Source organism: Falco biarmicus, chromosome 5 (genome assembly GCF_023638135.1).
Source record: "Falco biarmicus isolate bFalBia1 chromosome 5, bFalBia1.pri, whole genome shotgun sequence".
Taxonomy (NCBI): domain Eukaryota; kingdom Metazoa; phylum Chordata; class Aves; order Falconiformes; family Falconidae; genus Falco; species Falco biarmicus.
The window spans coordinates 1,809,592-1,824,424 of record NC_079292.1 but is presented as its reverse complement, the minus strand read 5'-3'; the positions used below and the strand labels follow the sequence as shown (position 1 = coordinate 1,824,424).

The 14,833-nt window shown below is 39.1% G+C and overlaps 1 protein-coding gene across 5 annotated transcripts in view; it reads right to left on the bottom strand.

Moving 5' to 3' along the window:
- CPNE8 (copine 8) overlaps nt 1-14,833 on the bottom strand; it is a 110,414-nt gene that overhangs the window by 58,038 nt on the left and 37,543 nt on the right. For all 5 annotated transcript variants that reach the window (XM_056340089.1, XM_056340093.1, XM_056340091.1 and 2 more), the window contains 2 exons: nt 4,934-4,997; nt 256-359 (listed from right to left, as the gene is read on the bottom strand). In XM_056340089.1, the coding sequence (XP_056196064.1) occupies nt 256-359; nt 4,934-4,997 (168 nt within the window). The remainder of the gene's footprint in view (nt 1-255; nt 360-4,933; nt 4,998-14,833) is intronic.

The window sequence follows — 14,833 nt, the reverse complement described above, 5'->3', positions numbered from 1 at the left end:
TATTATAATTAACTTTCATCGTGCTCTATATTTATCATACATTCCACTCTTAAAACCTTTAGTTGCCATATTTGATCTATCTGTTACAATAGTTTTATCCCTATACTGCATAACATGATATACTTAAATCCAACAAACATAAAAGAAACACAGCTTAATCTGACAAATATTAAAAAAAATGAAATCTATTTTACCATCTGCAAATAACTAAGTTGCCTACTGTTTAGCAGCAGAAATACTTAACAGGCACCTTACCTGCCATCTTCATTGCTTCGATGAAATACAAGGAAAGGATCTGATTTCCCAAAGAAGTCCTTCTTGTCTAGTTTGTTCGCACAAAATTGCATTAAAACTGAATCCTGAAATGGGTAATACAGAAAAATTACATACAGCATGCAGTTTACTACACTAAAAAAGAATTAAAATCATTGACTAACAGCCATACAAAAAGAAAACAAAATAAATGAGGGTATCTGCCTTCTAGATGCCCTCTACATATTTGCATTCCTGCAATGCCCTTATAGTGCAGTTTGAACTGCTGCAACCAAGAATTCCTTTGTAGGGGTCTGCAAAGGAAGGATAGATTTCTATGCTAAATGCCTCAGGATTTTTCTAGTATTTTCTGATATCTAAAATTGCATTTTGAGGGAAGTAGATGCACAGGCAAGGAACGCATATTAGAACTAATTTTAAAAACTCCAGTGAAACACAACCAAGACTTGTTCCTTCACTGACTTAAACCTGCAGTTGTCTGCTCCTGCTGTCTGTAAAGCAAATGGCTTAGCAGCTTGCTATTAAGAGTCTAGAAGCTTTAAGAAAATGAGCCTGGAAGATACCAAATAACACCCGTTCTGATGACAAATAAGGAGAAAAGTTTCTTTGCTGTTGTCAGGCAAACTGCTAGTCACACATGATCACCTCTTTGTGAAGAGGTAAGAATGTGAGAAGGATTATAAATGCAAAGATAAACCTGCAGACTCACCAGCTAGCTGGGGTGGGGTCTGCTGGGAAGACTGTTTATACAGGTCTACAGATGTAACAGCAGCAAGAGGGAGACTAGGAAAAACATGGGCTCACCACTGAGTGGGGAAGGGGACCATGTGACAGAGGACATGGAAAAGTCTGTGTTTCTCATAGCCTTCTGTCTTTTGGTCTTCACAGGTAAGATTTGCCTTCAAGAATCTTGGGCACCTGAGACCCACACCTGAGGAAGTCTGGAACAAGGATGACTTGCCCTTGGTATAGGAGGACCAGGTAAGGAAACATTTAAACAGACTGGACATACAGAAGTCCATAGGACCTGATAGAATGCACCTGTGAGTCCTGATGTAGTTGGCCAACGTCACTGTGAGGCCACTTTCGATTATCTTTGGAAAGTCATGATGTTCAGGGGAGGTTCCTGAGGACTGGGAGAGAGCAAGTGTCACTCCTGTCTTTGAGAAAGGGCAAGGAAGAGGATCCAGGCCAGTCTTTTCTCAATGTCTGAGAAGATGATAGAGCAAATAATCCTGGAAAATATTTCCAAACACATGACAGGCAAGAATGTGGCTGAGAGCCATCGTTGTGGATTTACAAAGGGGAAATTCATGCCTGATCAACCTGAAGCTTTCCCGTATGAAATGCATGGCTCAGTAGATGAGGGGAGACTAGTGGATGTTGTTTATTCTTTACCTTAGCATGGCCTTAGACACTGTCTCCTAGAATATCCTTGTTCACAAACTGACAGAATTACAGATTTGATAACTGGACAGTGAGGTAGACTGAAAACTGGCTGAACCGCTGGCTTCAAAGGGTCAAGATCAGTGGCACAAAGTCCAGCTGGAGGCCAGTCACTAGTGGTGCATCCCAGGTGTCAAAAATGGGGCCAATAATATCAAACAGCTTCATTAATGACCTGTATGATAGGACAGAATAGATCCTCAGAAAGTTTGCAAACAATACAAAACTAGAAGGAGCCACTTATACACCAGATGATGGTTGTGCTGCCATTTAAAGGCACCTGTACAGGCTGGAAAACCTAACCAACATGTACCTCATGGAGTTCAGCTGAGGGAAATGCCAAATACTGCACTTGGAGGGGAATAACCCCATGCACCAGTACAGACTGCAGGCCAAAAAAGTGGAAAGCAGCTTTGCAAAAGAGGACTGGAGGTCTTGGTGGACACCAAGTTGTCCAATGTTCCCTTGGCAGCAAAGAAGACCAATAGCCTCCTGGGCTGCATTACAAAGCGTGCTGAAAAAAAGTTGGAGAAAGTGATTCAGGACTGGTGAGGCCACTCCTGGAGTGCTGTATTCAGTTCTGGGCTCCCCAGTACAAGAAAGACGTGGACATGCTAGAATGATTCCAGAAAAAGGGTCAGTGAAATGATTAAGGGATTGGACCATCTCTCATACGAGGAGAGGCTGAGCGATGGAATTATTTAGCCTGGAGAAGAGAAGACTCAGGGGCATCTTATAAATGTGTATAAATATCTGATGAGAGGCAGTACACAGGCTCTGCTTAGGGGTATATAGTGGAAGAACAAGTGGTAATAGCCACAAATTGAAATCCAGGAAATTCCATTTAAATAAAAGAAAAAAAATTACTGCGAATGTGGCAAAACACTGTAACAGAGACTTTCTGCTTGCACATACTCAAAACATGATGGCATCATCTAAGAAGAGCAGAAGGGTTGACCTAGACGATCTCCCAAGGTCTCTTCCAACCTCAGCAATTCAGCAATACTAAAAATCTTTGTCATTTTGAACATGAGCTATAAAAGTTTAGCAAAAAATCTCAGAATGTCAGATAACAATTAACCCAAATACTACATAAACTTAGGTAGGAAAATATCACAGAGGAAGTATGTGACAGCTGATGAGGTAGTGCAAGAGGCTGTGTGGGAGAGTATGCACATGAAGGAACATGACAGAGAATGCAGGAGAGAGAGATTGAGTCCCAAATAATTTCTAAGCTCTCCTCAGTGATTTTGAACTAGTCGTCATATATGTAAAATTTGAGTGGGGTGAATCTGGAAGAACATGAAGGCCCTGGAAGGCACCTAGTATTTGTCTTCATTAAAAGGGAAAGAAAAAAATCCCCCCCCCCCAAGTTTTCTGATTACAGATTTAATAACATATTTGTCACTTCTAAATATGTTTGTTACAACTTAGATAAAAATACTGGTCTTGGAAGACAAACCCAGAGTATCAGGAAAATATTGTCTTTAGTCTTTTTTAAGGTAACTAACAAATGCTTGGGGTGATGGCAAACACCTCTTAAGAATGGTAGGAGCTTAACTTCTTAAGAAATGTAGAAGTACGATTTGTGCAGGAAAGCAATAAATGATGCATCCATTTTGTCATCTGATAAAGGTGTGAACATTCTGATCATGTACTACGTACAAAAGTTTAAGCCAATGTAAAACAGAGGGGAAAGACAGGCATATTCTATGATCATACTTATTCATTTATACCAGTAACATGGGAATTTCCTACTGCTAAATGGCAGTTCAATGAGACTGGGTTGGCGCACCATATTAACGTTAGCTGTGCAGGATTGGCAGGTTGCCGGGAAAACGTAAATAAGATTGGAACCTGTGTGCTATTCAAATATACCACTTTAGCAGAGAAATAATACAAAATTGACTAAGTTGGAAATAAGGTACAAAATTAAGGACTTCTTTTTACTTCAAATATGTAATAAACTTAAGGAAATAAGGCCTAAACAGATTAGCTATTGGTTATATTAGTAAAAAGCGAAACATGACTATTGTCTATGTAGAAAAAAATTAACCACTTAATGACATGGTATAAAAGTTAGAAGTTATACATAAGGCAAAGCATTACTTCCTCAACACCATCAAATTACAAAAACTAAGCCCCAGAAACAAATCTTTTCAAGCCTCAAGGTATTGTTGTAGCTTTATATATCTAATCTTGTACTCTCCAGATCCCCTGTACATTCCCATCACGTCTGATACTATTGCTTTCCTCATTTCAGATTTGCTACCTTGCCATTGCAAACTCTTCAAGAGATACACCCTACAGCCCCATCCAATACATACCATGCTTTGACAAACTGCCCCCCTCTCAAATTCCAGCCAGTCTTTCCCACCCCATACCTATCATACTTGCTATTCTTTCTTCCAGTCTGTTTCCCTATGATTTACAGATAGCTGCTAGTTCATTCCATGCTGGGAAGCAACTGAGCTGGCCTGACTGTCAGGTGTCTTCTGATCATTAAGCCTCTTCCTCTGTCGAGTCCGCTTCTCCACGAACCCCAGGAGAGGGAGGAGCAGTGAAACTACTGGGGAAGGTCATGACCACACCAGGTCTCTCCCCTTAACCAGCCAAATCGCCCACTGCCCTCCCACCCCCCAATATTCTTCTGTTTTCAACTAAATAAGTAGGCATCTGCCACTAACAGGCCATGGAAATCTTTACTTTCTTTACAGTTTAAACTCATCATTTATGGTGATTCCTTGAAATACCTTACTATTTTTTCCAGTAAATATTAGTTTCACATTTTTAAAATAAATTCCTTGCTATTAGCATAAAATCTTTTAATGATAAGGGTAAAAATCCAAAATACTTTGATGTTCATGTAATGTCAATATTCCATAATGGAAATATAATTCCATGGCTGAAACAAATGGATCATTGTTAAAAATTGGACACCAAGAGATTAAAATGTAATTAAATACTTGAGAAAACAAAAAATAAATTTAAAATCCATCTAAGAATCAAAACCTTTATGGCTTTGTATTTTTTTTGGCTTCTTCCTTTTTCTCCTGTCTAAAACTAAGAGTAACTGATAGGAAAGACGTATCATAACTTCTTACATATATCACAAAATGCAAATTTATACATTATACCTCTGACAATCTGGTGCAGTGTAAATCACAAAATAATTTTCATTTTATTTTATAATAAACAATAAACACACACTTACTCGGCAACAACCTAGTTCCTCTGCTGTGACTATGACTGTTCCACATTTCTTCCCAGGAATTCCACTGCAAGAAAATACAACATCACCTCCATTCCTTAATATCACTCATGAAAGTTACAGGTGACACAGATAAGCAGAAGGTAAGCTTTCAAGTCACAAAACTGATGGCATGCTATACAGCTTCCCCTTTCTGTCACTTGTTCTGTGTAAAAAAGTTGGTTTATCCTAAGTGAATTGGTAAACAAGACACGTATTTCTTCTAACAAGCAAGAAACAAGTTTCAATTTTAAAGGAAATGGTTGAAAAACTTTAAATAGGATGAAATAACAGTATCAAAATTTTATTTTCCTTCTCCTTCCTATTGATGTTTTAGAGATGACTCTACAACTTACTGATTTGTGAAAAGCATCCTTTTGCAAATTTTCCTTAAACCAAATTCCTAAAATATATTTAATACTATATGCCAGCCCTATTTTACAATATTTATTCTGAAATGTTTATGAAGACACATCATAATCTCACCATCATGTCTGATACAGTAGTTGCAAAGTAAATTATAATAATTATAATTCACGCAGACAGCAATCAAAACATGCTGCTGCAACACCAGAAAGCACAAAACAGATCCTTAGCATAAAGAATAATATAGGAACATAAAAGACACACATAATCTGATACTATAATATGATACTATAACCGGATAGTATTCAATGCTAGTAGCCTTTGGGGGGCGGGGGGGACACGGATGACGGTGACAGCAGAGGGAAGTACAAATATTAGGATGCAACTTTTTGCATGATGCTATACTATTAATGAGAAGTTCTGCAATATCCTAATATCTAGTAATGTGTCCATTAGCATACACCTTGGCAATTACTTCTAGATTTTTTTCAAAACTAATGCTATTGCTTATGCTCATTTTATTTCTAGTTCTTTATTTCTTTACTTCTTTCTTGAAAATAATTATTTTAATAAAATTACTTTCCAAGAAGACATTAAGGTAAAATTGTATTTTCAAATTGATCATATTTTTTAGGTTTTTCTAAGAGAACTAGAGGGCACTCATGTTCTTCTGTTATGACAAAGCATTAATGTTAATATTTGCTGTTGTTCTTATTTTACTTAATAAGTTCCTTAATCCTTTTGAAATTTTTGTACAATGCTCTACAACTTTAGAGAAGTTTAGCAAGACTGGTAAAATAAAGAACTGGTGGGAAAACAGTTCTTAGAAGAAGTTAAAAGTTTAGAAATTATGAATAGAGGAGCAAATACCACTGCAAATTTATGCAAGCTCACTGAAACTCTTGTTTAGAAGTTGATGTTAAAGTCTATCCGGCATACATCAGGAATCCTGCTCCTATACTGCTGCAGTCATTTGCTGGTAATCAGAGTGCTACATGACTGCTCTCCTGGACGTCCTCAGCGCTACATGGGAAGTTTGAATTTCACGAGGAAAATAGTGGATAGGGAAACTATTCAAGTCTTTGTTGTGAAATTTTAAACAACAATTTCAATACATACAAAACTCAAGGCACTCTTCCATTTAATTTGGTATGCTTTATAAACTACAATAAGACAAAACAGAAGAATTTTCTTCAAATAACAGAAAAAAAATAATCTGGTCATTCCAAATGTTACACAGCATGATTCACAGTTTTATCAGCATCTTCAGATCATATGGGTTTAAATCTGCCATGCTTCAACAGCTCAAGACTGAAAATTACCCAACTTAGTCTCTGTAGCAATGAGATATTGAAATTGAATTCTCAGATTTCCAAAAGATGAAAAAGCTGTGTTTTTTCTTTTGAACAGTACTACTTAAAGCTTCAAAAACTTCTGAAATTTGGTAAGTAACAGCAGTAGCAGAAATGACTTAGTGATCAGGGTGATATTGACCTTACATGGTAAAATGTTTCAAGGAACAAATGACCGTGACCCCGTCTTTGACAGGGAAGGAAGAAATAGAAATGTCAGAAGTGTAAGTAAAAAACCAGAAGTTCCCAGCACTACAATTCTGTAGGTTATGCCAACACAAATGGAAAGCACTGGTATCAGAATTACCATTACCTGAACCAAAATTCTTCCTACTGAAGTATTTGAGGCCAGTTATCTGTGCCATTAGGGACATATTTGAGACATAGTCTGGGCAGGGACAGTACTTCGAAGTAAAAGCATCAAGCATTTGGTATGAAAGTCAAATACATTTATCCCACTTCCAAAAGATTATTGTGTCAGATGCTAGATTGTGAAAAATACAACTCTGATCACCTCCTGAAGAGCTGGAGGCCTGAAGTAAAATGCTGCTAAGCAAGCCCCATTTCTGACAAACTGGTCACTGAGCAGTTGCCATTTGATAGAGAACCTTGTGCACTCTGCCTGCAGTTATAACACACGGCAGATAATGCCTGCCTGTCTCAGGCTGAGATTTGCACATGAAGACATTTTTGGGAAGACATGCTTTACTTCATCTTATGAACGTGAAGGCCAAGAGATGCCCAGCCCCAAGAGATACATGTGTCTGGGATAATCACTCTGAAGGATGGGGGAAACTGGAGAGGCAATCCCCTGAAGATATTTGGGCGGTATGTAAGAAAAAAAAAAAAAAAAAAAAAGGAATTCTTGATTGTTGAGCAGACATGACTATACAGCGTGTACCTTTCACGTCTGAGAGCAACTTGGGGTAAGGTTTGGCTTGATGTATTACCAAGGTTCTCAAGGTCATGTGCCTTATAAAAGAAGGATAATATTACCATCATGGCTGGCAAATAAGTGAAATACTTAATAAGAGTAGCACAGAACTTCTCTACAGAACAGAAAGTTTTCATTATTCAGGAACTAAAAACTCTACCAAATGACCTCTGCAGTTTGTGATGCTATTAAATACAAACTTTGTATTCTTGCCTTGAGACTACATGCAGGAAAAAAGTACTGGACCGTTTGCAGACACTAAAGTGTTTGTTCTCTTACAAACTACCTCACAAACAATACATTAAGAAAGAAATTCTTAAATGTGAAGTCAGCACCCTGACAAAAACTTCAGCAGTCACAGATCATTCTAATGGAAAGACCTTTAACCAGCAACAATGCCTTGTGAGAAAATAATAAATTAATTTCAAGCTGATCTTATTGTATGAAAATACATCACTCAGACATTCAGCATTATGGACCAGACCTTCCAATTGAAATACTATTATTACCTTGAAGATGAGCATGTAAAAGTTCCACTTGTTTAAATCCAGAACGCAGTGCCACTGCCCATCCTCTTTAGCTTTAAGGAATAGCTAGTATTGAGCTGCCCTTGAACTGGTTCTATAGCACTGAAGTGACAATATAGAGTTTACGTTTATTTGAACCAATTTCTCAGGGTAAGTTTCTCTGGAAAGAGTTATAGATCAGGGTTTGCGGAGTAATAATGAGGCAATCTGTACTGCATAACCATTGTCAACTCCCAACACTCAGTGCTAGTTATCTAATACTCAGATATAGAAAATCTACCAGTCTAAGTGTGAATAGGGTGCAAACTGAATAAAAGAAGATAAAATACGAGGAAGATGTACATTTCAATTGGTTCTACTAGTTTGAGAGCCCAGAACCTGTAGGTGTTCTACAGTGGTCACCTCTTTTTGGACAGTATTTGAGGGAGCAAATAATTTGACTGTTAGAGGAACTGAACAGAAAGCCATCATCAAATGAAAGGTCCTCAACAATACCTGCATGTATCTAGGCAAGATACAGTCTTGAGGAATAATTATTGTCTCTTTAGAACAAACGATTCCATGACTGAGACACCACATCTACAGCACCTAGAGAAGTTTGAAAGGACACTCTGAAGACCACTTGGGCTTTAACAAGGACTGAAAGGAGGACCTTTCCTGACTTGGTAAAAAGTCAGAAAAAGATGAAAATTTATTTGGGAATTCAAACCTGAGAGTTTAAACCTCCAATTTTGCAAGCTGAAACTGCAATGAGGCAGAGGATGGAACATCTTTCAGACCATTCAAAAATTTACAGTCTTAGCTCTGAATTTACAGAACCTAGCCCTCTGCCAGTCACAACCACAAATAAGAGGATAGGACAAATATATAGGAAGTCCCAATTCCAGTGTTCAGATGTTTTTCTATCAATTATGTTCACAGCAAGGTGACAGGAGAAAGAACTTCCCAAAATAGGCCAGCTGGCTCTAGTACAGCCTCATTAGCAGGCAATGGCACTCAGATGTGAATAACTAGCACAGAATGCTCATTAAGCTTTGCGGTGGCTCTGCCTCCTCATTAAAGGGAATCCCTACAGGAATGCACTTTTAGTAGGTCCTGAAAGAAGCACTGCTCAGAGTTATAAACGTGGCTAGCATTTTCTGTTTAGTGAGACAGAACAGGCAAATATCTAATTCTGAATAATGTCTGGGAAGGTGATGCTCTCTTCAGAGAAAAATAAAGCTGTATCATTTTTGGAAGCAGATACATCTGCACCTCATCCTTTCATGCTGGGGCACACAAGGCCCATCTGAATAAATCTTACACACGGAGCTTGTTTTGAGAAGGCATTTAATGAATCTAGTAACCCAATAGGTAAAGAGAGTAAACATTACTGTTAAAATGTCAGATTCTCCATTTCACCTCCTTTGTATGAATAGATTTATTTTCCAAGAGAAATTATTCAGAGCAAATGTTCACCTCTGTACCTGGCCAGTCTGTAAAATAAAGTGCAACACTGAAGTGTGTTCTTGAACAAAACTGCTCATAGTCACAGGGATACCAAGCTACTGCACTACCATACCAGAAGCAAGAGTCTTCTGTGACAGACTGCATCAAATTCAAAGACCTTAATGGTGGCAGAAGCAGAGGGAGGCTCAGGAGACATCCTCATATACGCCAGGACCAAATACTATTAGGTTCATGCCTCAGCGGCGTAATCTGCTGGTGCTTATAAAACCAATGAAACTAAGAGTCATGCCTGTCATGAAGGCAAAGAAGAAAAATGTGCATGTATATCCACTTTTGCATTCACCAGGAAGGCTAGTAGCAAGGCATGTTTCCGCCTGCCTGACAGACCACTGCAATGGTGTCACTCTAGGCTTGAGATGTTTTACCTTTATTTTGATGAAGGACAAGAGTATCCTTTCATGCTAGACTTTCCAAGGGAACTTTCCCTGGTGATACACAATCTGACTGGGAGTTGGCCAGCTCACGGCAGCCATGGAGTCCTGAATCTCATGAGGCTTTTGTAAATATCCAAAGCAGATAGATCTGAGGTTTAAGCTTAAAGTCTTTCTCATTTTTATTTTGAAAGAATGTCAGAGCATACTTGAATGCCAATCAGAAAATGGAATTCATGCTTCTCAAGCTGCTGAAGTACAAAAAGTGCTACTTCAGTAGGGTAGCTGATTGGGACTAAAACAGCACTGGGCATTCTCTTCTTTGTACATCCATCAGCAGAGAACAGAAAAGGCAAAATGTTAATGAACTTCAGAAATACTGTGAAGAGAAAAAGCTCTCTGATCTTATGTGACAGATCATAAAGAACATTCAAGTTATGTGAACGAGAACTTGAAATTCTAAAGAGAATGGCAAATTTAAAGCAGTAAATGTCCTTAGGAATGGAAGACATACAATATTGTCAATTTAATTATTGTTACTTGAATACTGAAAGACATTAAACACACACCTATAAGCAAACAATACTGAAATGCAATGCAATGGTTTAATGAAAAAAAATAAAACAACAAATATCTCCTAGACACCAAGGTATCCAGACTTCAGAGAGTCCAGAGTGAACAATCAACCAGGAGCAGTCATCTAGCCACAGCACTGTCAAAAGAACCAATGACAAAATAAAACCTGAACACTGGGAAGAGCGGATAAAAAGTCATGAACACCTTCTCATTAGCATTAACAAATATCTACCCATACCACATACACAAAAAGGAAGGTATATTTAAAAATCTTTCAGGGGGATAACTGATTTGGGTCCATTTAGTAGCTGCCATGTAACAGAGTATCAGAAGCCAGACCTGAGCAACGCTTGTTCACCCAAAAGAAAATGTATTGCAGGCCCACACAATTGTGAAAAAATTTAAAGACCTTTCTGCTATAGAGTCTTCACTGATATATTTTCCTTTCTCATAGCTAATTTCAAACTTTAAAATTCATCTGTTACTTACTTCAGACTTTAGTTAACCTGTATCAAGTGATAAAAAACTGCTGAATGGATGATTTTTAATCTATAAATTTAAAATAAATTTCAGGAATTTTTTCAGAAAAAGAAAGCATAGCGTGCTGAATAATTTACCATTCTGAAGACAGAAAGAACTATAAAGACCTTCAAGAAATCAGTAAGATTTGTCTTAATAAATAGGTATTGAAAGTCTGCATCTTCTTCAACCAAATCACCACAGGCTTGCCATAAAGTCAACTGACAACTAGTCAAAACAGTCAATGGAGTTGCAACAACACAGTTCGCTGTGGCAGTTAGCATAAGTTAGGCCTAGACAGTGAAAAGGAAGGGAACTTTTATTTTAGTAGAAGTAAGCAAAACAAGGCACCTGTTGTCCCGATTGACACGGTAGTGTTATCGTGCTCAAGTAGTGAGACTATGTGACCAACCTGCTCACCATCAAGAACTAAAAACATGTCCAGAACAAGTGGAGAGTGTGTGTCCCCACCCCATGGTGCTGAAGCTCTCCTAGGACAACCCTGGTAGGAGCTGGCAGGAGCTGTTTCTCTAATTGGGTTACTGGAGTTCCCCCACCTGCCTTGTACCTCCGTGCTCCTTTGTGGGTGTGAAGATGGGACTTCAGTGGGCTGATGGCTTTCCTGGGATGGGTCTGGAAGTGGCCAGGGCAAGGTACTGTTTGGGCTCCCCCACCTGCCATTGTGCCTCTCTTTTCCTTTGCAGGCATGCTTTTTAATCACATAACCAAACACACCTCTTTTATTATGCCACTTACTATACTTGACCTGAAGGCTATTTCCTGACAGGTTTCCAGAAATTTAATATCCAGAATGGAATTAAGAAGAGAATCACGAGACACCTTTGTCTAATAACCACAATATTTGCTGAAGTTAACCATTTAGTATGATTGTATTAGAAATATGACCATCTGATTTGGCATTGTTTGTTTATGCAGGGTTTTTTTGCAGGAGCTAGATTACAATTCGCAGTTTCCTACTGTTCTACAGTAGCCATAATCTATTAAACAGTAATTTAACATTTGTGATACTGATGCAGTCAATTTTAGAGGGTTTTTGTTTGGTTTTTGGTTGGTTTTTTTTCTCTTGTTGGTTGTTTTGGGGTTTTTGTTAACCCTTTTTTTAGTGTTAAGTTTTAGACAATATTTCATTGCAGACAGCTTGTGATTAGCTAGTGAAATTGAAGGACATCTTAAAAGTTAAGATTCATCTGCAAACCTTGATGACAAGTGAAAGTGACGGCTTTAAAGTACCTTTTTTCTGGACAGTTTTTCAAGTAACTTAAGGAAGCGATACAGCGAAGGATTACTACTAGCATATATTGTTACTGTCTGCATAGGTATGTTTTTAAGTTTGAATAGTATGTTTGTGAGATTTCTCCTGAGTTATACTGCAGATACTGAAACCTGCCTCACTTGCAGAGTTGAAGAATTTATTTACCCTTAAAATGGTATAGTTCTCAGTATGCACAGCCCTACCAACGCAGAAAAGGGAAATAATAAGGAAGATGCAGTGGTATTAATAGAATTGTTTACAGGACAATTAAGCTCTTGCTTTAAAAATAAAGAGTGTAATAAGTACTGGTATAGTCCTTGGGGAAGGAAGGTGAGAAGGGCAGGAGAGGTTGTGGGGCATGCAGGGAAGATTACTAAGGACTTGTCATAAAGACAGAGTGACGGCGATCAGGCAACTGAACTGTGTTTGGAACCCCTCAAAATGCAATAAGTAAACATATTTGAAAAAAAATGCAGAAAAAATGCATTTATTACTAACCTCAATTCTGTATATTAAACGGAATATAAATCATATTGTTAAAGAATGCTGCCGCAGTAACGATCACAGCACTGTATTGGGTTTGCATGGCAAGGTTTTGGTAGCAGGGGAACTACAGGGGCAGCTTCTGTGACAAGCTGTTAGAAGCTTCCCCCATGTCCAACAGAGCCAATGCCAGCCGGCTCTAAGAGCGTCCCATTGCTGGCCAAGGCTGAGCCCATCAGCAATGGTGGTAGTGCCTCTGGGATATCATATCTCCAAAAGAGGCTGTGGCCCCATGGGAAGCCCATGCTGGAGCAGGCTCCTGGCAGGACCCGTGGACCCATACAGAGAAGCCAGGCTGGGGCAGAGGTGCTGGCAGAACTTGTGACCCCATGGGGGACGCAGGATGGAACGCTGTTCCTGAAAGACTGCACCCCATGGAAAGGGCCCACGCTGGAGCAGTGTGTGAAGAGCTGCAGCCCATGGGAAGGACTCACATTGGAGAAGTTCACGGAGGACTGTTTCCCGTGGGAAGCACCCCCACTGGAGCAGGGGAAGAGTGTGAGGAGTCTCCCCCTGAGGGGGAAGCAGCAGCAGAAACAATGTGGGATGAACTGACTGCAGCTCCCATTCCCTGCTCCCCTGCACTGCTGGGGTGGGAGAAGGCAGAGCAAATTGGGAGTAAAGTTAAGCTTGAGAAGAAGGGAGAGGTGGGGGGAAGGCATTTTTAAGTTTTGGGTTTATTTCCCTACTCTGACTTGTAATCACTTAAATGATTTTTTTCCTGAAGTCGAGTCTGTTCTACCTGTGACAGTAATTGGTGAAAGATCTCTCCCTATCCTTATCTCAACCCATGAGGTTTTTTATTATACTTTTTCTCTCCCCTGTCCAGCTAAGGAAAAAAACAATAGAGCGGCTTGGTGGGCACCTGGCATCCAGCCAGAGTCAAACCACCACAAGCATTCATGAAATTCAGCAAGAGAACTAACAGCTTACACTTGTTACAAATCAATTTGAAACATCTGCAGTTGGCTGTAAATTAGGGAAGCTAAACCAAAGGCCTATTTTGACGAAATGCTAAGTGAAAATGCTTTGCAGACTTTTCAAGTTTTTTCGTGTTATTCAGTTTGTCAGCATGAGCTGTATGATAAACAAGTCCTGCTGAATATCTTAAATTTTCCGTCGTACAAAACCCAAATGATTGGAAGACATTTACAGACAGAATTTTGTCAAGGCTAATGGACTAGAAGGGCATAATTACAGGAATGCCTCCCCGCAAAGCAGTGCTAGCCAACCCCTGAGGTTTATGATTCAAAGGATTTGTTTCAGGTATGTGTAAGTCTCAGAAATTCAAGAAGATTAAATCCCATTAAAATGTTTTCTAAACTTAAAATATAATTAAAGTTTACCATAGTTTTTGTAATGGAAATATTTCTTTTACTTCAAAATAAAGCTATTATGATTTCATAAGGACCATTAGATCACATAGTTTTAATTTAAATCAGGGGTCCTCAAACTACGGCCCGTGGGCCAGATACGGCCCCCCAGGGTCCTCAGTCCGGCCCCCTGTATTTACAGACCCCCCCCGCCGGGGGCTGGGGGGGGAAACCAAGCAGCCACAGACTACTGCCTGCCGCTTCATCCGCGCCGGCCCCCTGGTTAAAAAGTTTGAGGACCCCTGCTTTAAAGTGTCTTTCAGTTATCAATTTAAATGGTCTGTCCTGAACTGTTATTTCATCCAGAACGAGACCTCGAGACAACATGAAATTATTTTTGGCATGGAAATAGGAAACCTTCAGATGCTTTTCCAAGTTTACGCTTGCGCTGGAATTGTAAAAATGTAAAAACTGAATTGGGTTCAAGTATTGAGAAGGTTTTAACATGACAGCTCAATGCTTCAAAGTTCTTGAAAGATAAAGTGATAGCTGTCATACTTGAGTCTCCTTGAAGCTGGCCA